This window comes from Triticum dicoccoides, chromosome 2B, assembly GCF_002162155.2.
Source record: "Triticum dicoccoides isolate Atlit2015 ecotype Zavitan chromosome 2B, WEW_v2.0, whole genome shotgun sequence".
In the NCBI taxonomy this organism is placed as follows: Eukaryota; Viridiplantae; Streptophyta; class Magnoliopsida; order Poales; family Poaceae; genus Triticum; species Triticum dicoccoides.
In genome coordinates, this window is record NC_041383.1 from 374,635,870 (window position 1) to 374,640,115 (window position 4,246).

The following is a 4,246-nucleotide window of genomic DNA, read 5'->3' on the forward strand; positions in this document are numbered from 1 at the left end:
TGGCTGTACTGGCTGGCTCCTGGGCCGCCTGGCCTAGCTGGCACGCTGCGTTTTTCCTTTGTTTTTTTGAATTTGTACAAAGAGGAAAAAACAATTTAGGCAAATATATAGTATTATTATATAGGATATAGGGTGGGTCTATTCTAATAACACCCCTTAAGAGTCTTATTCTGCACATCAATTTCTTATTCTGCTAACACCACAAGTCGCCCCCACACCCACGATTCATTCCGACAAACCCCCACCTGCCTCCTCCTCCGGTGCACCCCACCTCCATTTGCCACGATTCCCGTCCCCCGATCCACCTTCTGCCCCGCCGGCACCGTCCTCCCCCGATCCACCTTCTTTCCCCGCCGGCGCCGCCCTCCCCCGATCCACCTTCTTTCCCCTCCGGTGCCGCTCCACCCGTATCCGGCTTCTTCCCCTGCTGGCGCTGCAGTTGGCCGCACCCCCCAGAGTGAACTGCTCGTGCCGCCCCGCCACCCCTAACTTCCCCTGCTCGATCTCGCATCTTCTTAAGTGTACAGTTCGGCTCCCGGCGGGCTGATGTTGCCCGGCAGTGCCGCCGTGCAGTACGCGCATCGCAGCCATGCGGTTTGCTGGCGACTCTGGACGGGAGATGTTGCGTACGTGCGAGGTTCAGAAGGCCCTGGCGTGCAGCTCGGATGGGCTGCGTGCGCGGTTCAGATGGGCCAGAAGCGTCGTGCCGCCGGTCGCCCCTACCTACCCCAGCGTGAGCCCGGCGGCCTTCCTCCACCGCTGGGTCGTCGGGTCTGGTGCGGCCTACCCACCGTCGAGGAGCCCCCCGCCCATTCCTCCGCGCGAGCCCCATGATATCCGCAGCACCGAAGGGCGTCGGATCCCTGCACCAACCGCCTGGATCCACCCCACACCCCGCCGCCATGTCACGCCGTCGAGACTTCCCAGGTACACCGCGACGCCTCACCCAGAAACCGATGGACTGCAGGCCACCACCCATGAAGCCGCCACGGGAGCACTAGTGAGCTGCTCCACATTTAGTGATAGACAGAGGTTGGGGAATATGCTCCGCCGGGCATCCACCGACAAGATCCCATCGGTGAGTCTCCCGTTGACCCTCTTCTCTTGATGTGGGTGCAGCACCAGGTGAGCGCCCTTGCAGTTTGATGCAGCACCAGGTGAGCGTCCTGAGCTCGTTCTTGAAGCCCATGGAAGAGGTGCAGATTCTTGCTGACTGCTCGATTGACCTCCATCTTCTGTTACTAACCCTCTTACCAGCCAGGTACATTTTGTTTCTTGCTCAGCTGGCTCTCTTCTCACAGATTTTCTTTATGCTAGACACGCGCCAGAGTATATGGAGACCAAACGCTGATTTGGGACGTTCCAATCGCACTGTGTAGTTTACTGATCTCTTATTGCAATTCGATGTCTGAGTAATATATTTGTCCATTCACCCTAAAAAATACACTTTATGCTAGACAGTGGAACAGTAGTGAACATTGCAGTATATGAAAACAAAGGTAACAGGGGATAGAAACACAACTCCACTCGTATATGAAAACAAACAGGTGGAGCAGGGGCCTTCCCTATTGCTCTTGCTCAAAATGAACTCTGTCCGGCACTACACTTCTACACACAAATCCAACCATCTGCATCATCACCAATAAAAATCAAAATCAAGCTAGTTACACTTATATTTATTCATGACAGGTGGAAGAATATTTCAGTTATGTGTATGGTGCTGATGGCATGGGAATCAGCAAATTTGCACCAGAGTCCGAAGATGATTTGGGAGGTAACATGTCGATTATGCTATCCTGTCTAGTATTTCCAGTTACACATGTGAGCAGATTCAGTTTTTGTGTACTCGCAAGCTCATCAAGCTAATGTACACATATTTGGTGTGCATGCGGATCAGGGAAGATGGCGGGCAGGTCAAAAACGGCGCGCGTGTAGGTCAGAAACGCCTCCGTGTGGTTTGCTTGTGGATGCCTCATAACGTGCAGATTGGAGTTTTTTCCATGTTCTTCAGATTTTTGCTTTCATTGTGCCGGCCGGTTAGCTTGGTCCACGTTACAGCTCAGATATTTTTGTGCGTTCTATAAGCATCGGTGAAGTTCAGAGTTTTGGGGTGTTCAGTGTACTCCCAAATCACCCTTGTAGTTATTTTCTTGCTGTTCTTACTTTGTTCTTCCTGTGTGATGCAGTTCTCTTCTGTCGGTGCTATAGTGTGATGCTGGGAAGGTGCAAAAGACAGTGCAGTTAGGTGTGCGGTCTTGGGCATGGACGTGCAGCTCAACAACCACGGACATGCAGCTCGGACGCGTGCGTGCAGCGGTTCAGTGCTCGTGTACTTGCAGGCTTTGTTGTTTTTGCGTGTGGGTGCAGTTCATCATCGCGGCGTGCGGTGTGCAGCTGCAGTTTGTGTAGGTCCTCTACACCCTCGCGCTCGTGCAGGTCCGTCTTGTCGTCAATGACTACATCACTTCCCCTCATTTTTGAAGCCAAGGGACGCTCGGGCGCCATGCACAGAGAGGTAGTTGCCCCTCTTCTCCAACTCCAATGACTCCTCTGGGTCCTCTCCATCATGCCCGTCACGTAGCAGTGCACTCCAGTGAGCCCAATTTCTCCCCTCTTCTGCAAATGCAGTGCAATGTTGTTTTCTCTTGAGGTTCAGTGCACTAATTTGTGCAGGGAGGAAAACATGGCGTAGGAGAGCTGTAGGAGATGGTGGCTACACCAGAGGCCAGACACTACAATGGTCGTGCTGCGGTCCACATGCGCCTTGGCCGCTGGACATAAAATGCATATGTGTTCATCGCCTACGTGTAGTTCCCAAGCGACGCATCTGTAGTTTACTCAAGAAAAAAAATGCAAAGGAAAAGAAAACAAAGAAGTTCATTTTGTTCTTTCTTTTGAGTTGGCGTTCATTTTCCCAGGCGAACGCTAAGATTCCAGTGCAGTGCACCTTGTGTGATTCCATTGCAGTGCACTTTCATGATTTTTTATTCCAAATGATCACATCTCGTTGTGTGCTCTTATCATTTTTTAAGAAAATGTTGTGTGCTCTATCAGCAGCCCGCAGCTCACGACACAGCGATTTGCAATTCTCCACCCTGTTGCATGTGGTTTACATCTTGCCAGACAGTTGAATATGACAAAAAAATGTCATGTCGTTTACTTCTATTTGTGTCGCGGTTCACTTTCCTCCCAATGTGTTTCGAAAGCAGCTATTTGCATGAGAACCTAAAAGTGTGCTTGGTCTTATGGACTCCTCTGTTGTACACTTGGTAAATACAAAACAAAAACATCTCAAAAAATAAGCTCACTTCTATATTAGATCTAGTTCGCTCGCGCAGTCCCTGCGGTCCACTCGCTTGGTCAACGTGTCTAAAAAATTAATAAGTATGAAAAAAAGACAAAAAGAACTCATGAGGTTCACTTTGGGTAGTGTTACGGTTCACTTACGGATGTGTTGTGGTCCACTCTCGTTCAAAAAAAAGTTGAAAAAAGACAACAAAAACTTGTGCGAGAAAGTTTATGTCCGACAAAAAGAAATCATGAAGTTCACTTGACTGCCTACTGCAGTGTGGTTTTTCGTTTGAAGCAGTGCGTTCTTCTGTCCGATCAAAGGTCCACTCGCTTGGTCAACGCGCGTAAAAAATTAATAAGTATGAAAAAAAGACAACAAGAACTCATGAGGTTCACTTTGGGTCGTGTTACGGTTCACTTTCGGAAGTGTTGTGGTCCACTCTCGTTCGAAAAAAAGTTGAAAAGAAGACAACAAAAACTTGTGCGAGAAAGTTTATGTCCGAAAAGAAATCATGAAGTTCACTTGACTGTTTGCTGTAGTGCGGTTTGTCGTTTGAAACAGCGCGTTCTTCTGTTTGATGAAATACACACGACGATTTTGGTCTCGCGAAAAACAGAGTGTCCGCTTTTCGGTAAAATTAAAACCGCTTTTAAACCGTAAGGAATTAGAGAGAGTGTTCTACATGAAAAAGTTGTGTGTTGTTGATATCTTTCCAATGGCGTATGATTTGAATCATTTCGACCTGCGGTTCAGAAAAATTTAGAAAAAAACCGCCGCTGCTACTCGTAGTCCGCCCCACGATTTCTAAAATTAACTTAAAACCGTAAGAAATCTCAAAAACATTACAACATATGAAAGTTGCGCCTCATCCATAGATTTTCAACGGCGTATCGCACGCATTGTTTCGACAAACGGTTAAAAAACTGGAGCGAAAACAGTACCGAAAATTTAAAA

The 4,246-nt window shown here is 48.6% G+C and overlaps 1 protein-coding gene across 8 annotated transcripts; it reads left to right on the top strand.

The window, feature by feature from the left end:
• The first annotated feature begins 224 nt into the window (after positions 1–224).
• LOC119363728 lies at positions 225–3,073 on the top strand. 8 transcript variants are annotated; one of them, XM_037629099.1, is made up of 6 exons: positions 225–927; positions 1,120–1,261; positions 1,690–1,774; positions 1,898–1,935; positions 2,187–2,593; positions 2,674–3,073. In XM_037629099.1, the coding sequence occupies exons 1-5, from the start codon at positions 831–833 to the stop codon at positions 2,206–2,208; spliced, it is 384 nt and encodes a 127-aa protein (XP_037484996.1). In that variant the 5' UTR covers positions 225–830; the 3' UTR covers positions 2,209–2,593; positions 2,674–3,073. The 8 variants fall into 8 exon arrangements, 1 of the variants encoding a protein (XP_037484996.1); XR_005174339.1 differs by having other exon boundaries at positions 226–1,261; positions 1,898–2,405; positions 2,484–2,593; positions 2,693–3,073; XR_005174334.1 differs by having other exon boundaries at positions 229–1,261; positions 1,898–2,405; positions 2,484–2,593.
• Positions 3,074–4,246: the final 1,173 nt, after the last annotated feature.

Coding starts and splice junctions, on each gene's coding strand:
- LOC119363728 (XM_037629099.1), top strand. CDS start 831: ATGATATCCGCAGCACCGAAGGGCGTCGGATCCCTGCACCAACCGCCT. Junction 1,262..1,689: donor CTAACCCTCTTACCAGCCAG/GTACATTTTGTT, acceptor TATTCATGACAG/GTGGAAGAATATTTCAGTTA. Junction 1,775..1,897: donor GTCCGAAGATGATTTGGGAG/GTAACATGTCGA, acceptor CATGCGGATCAG/GGAAGATGGCGGGCAGGTCA.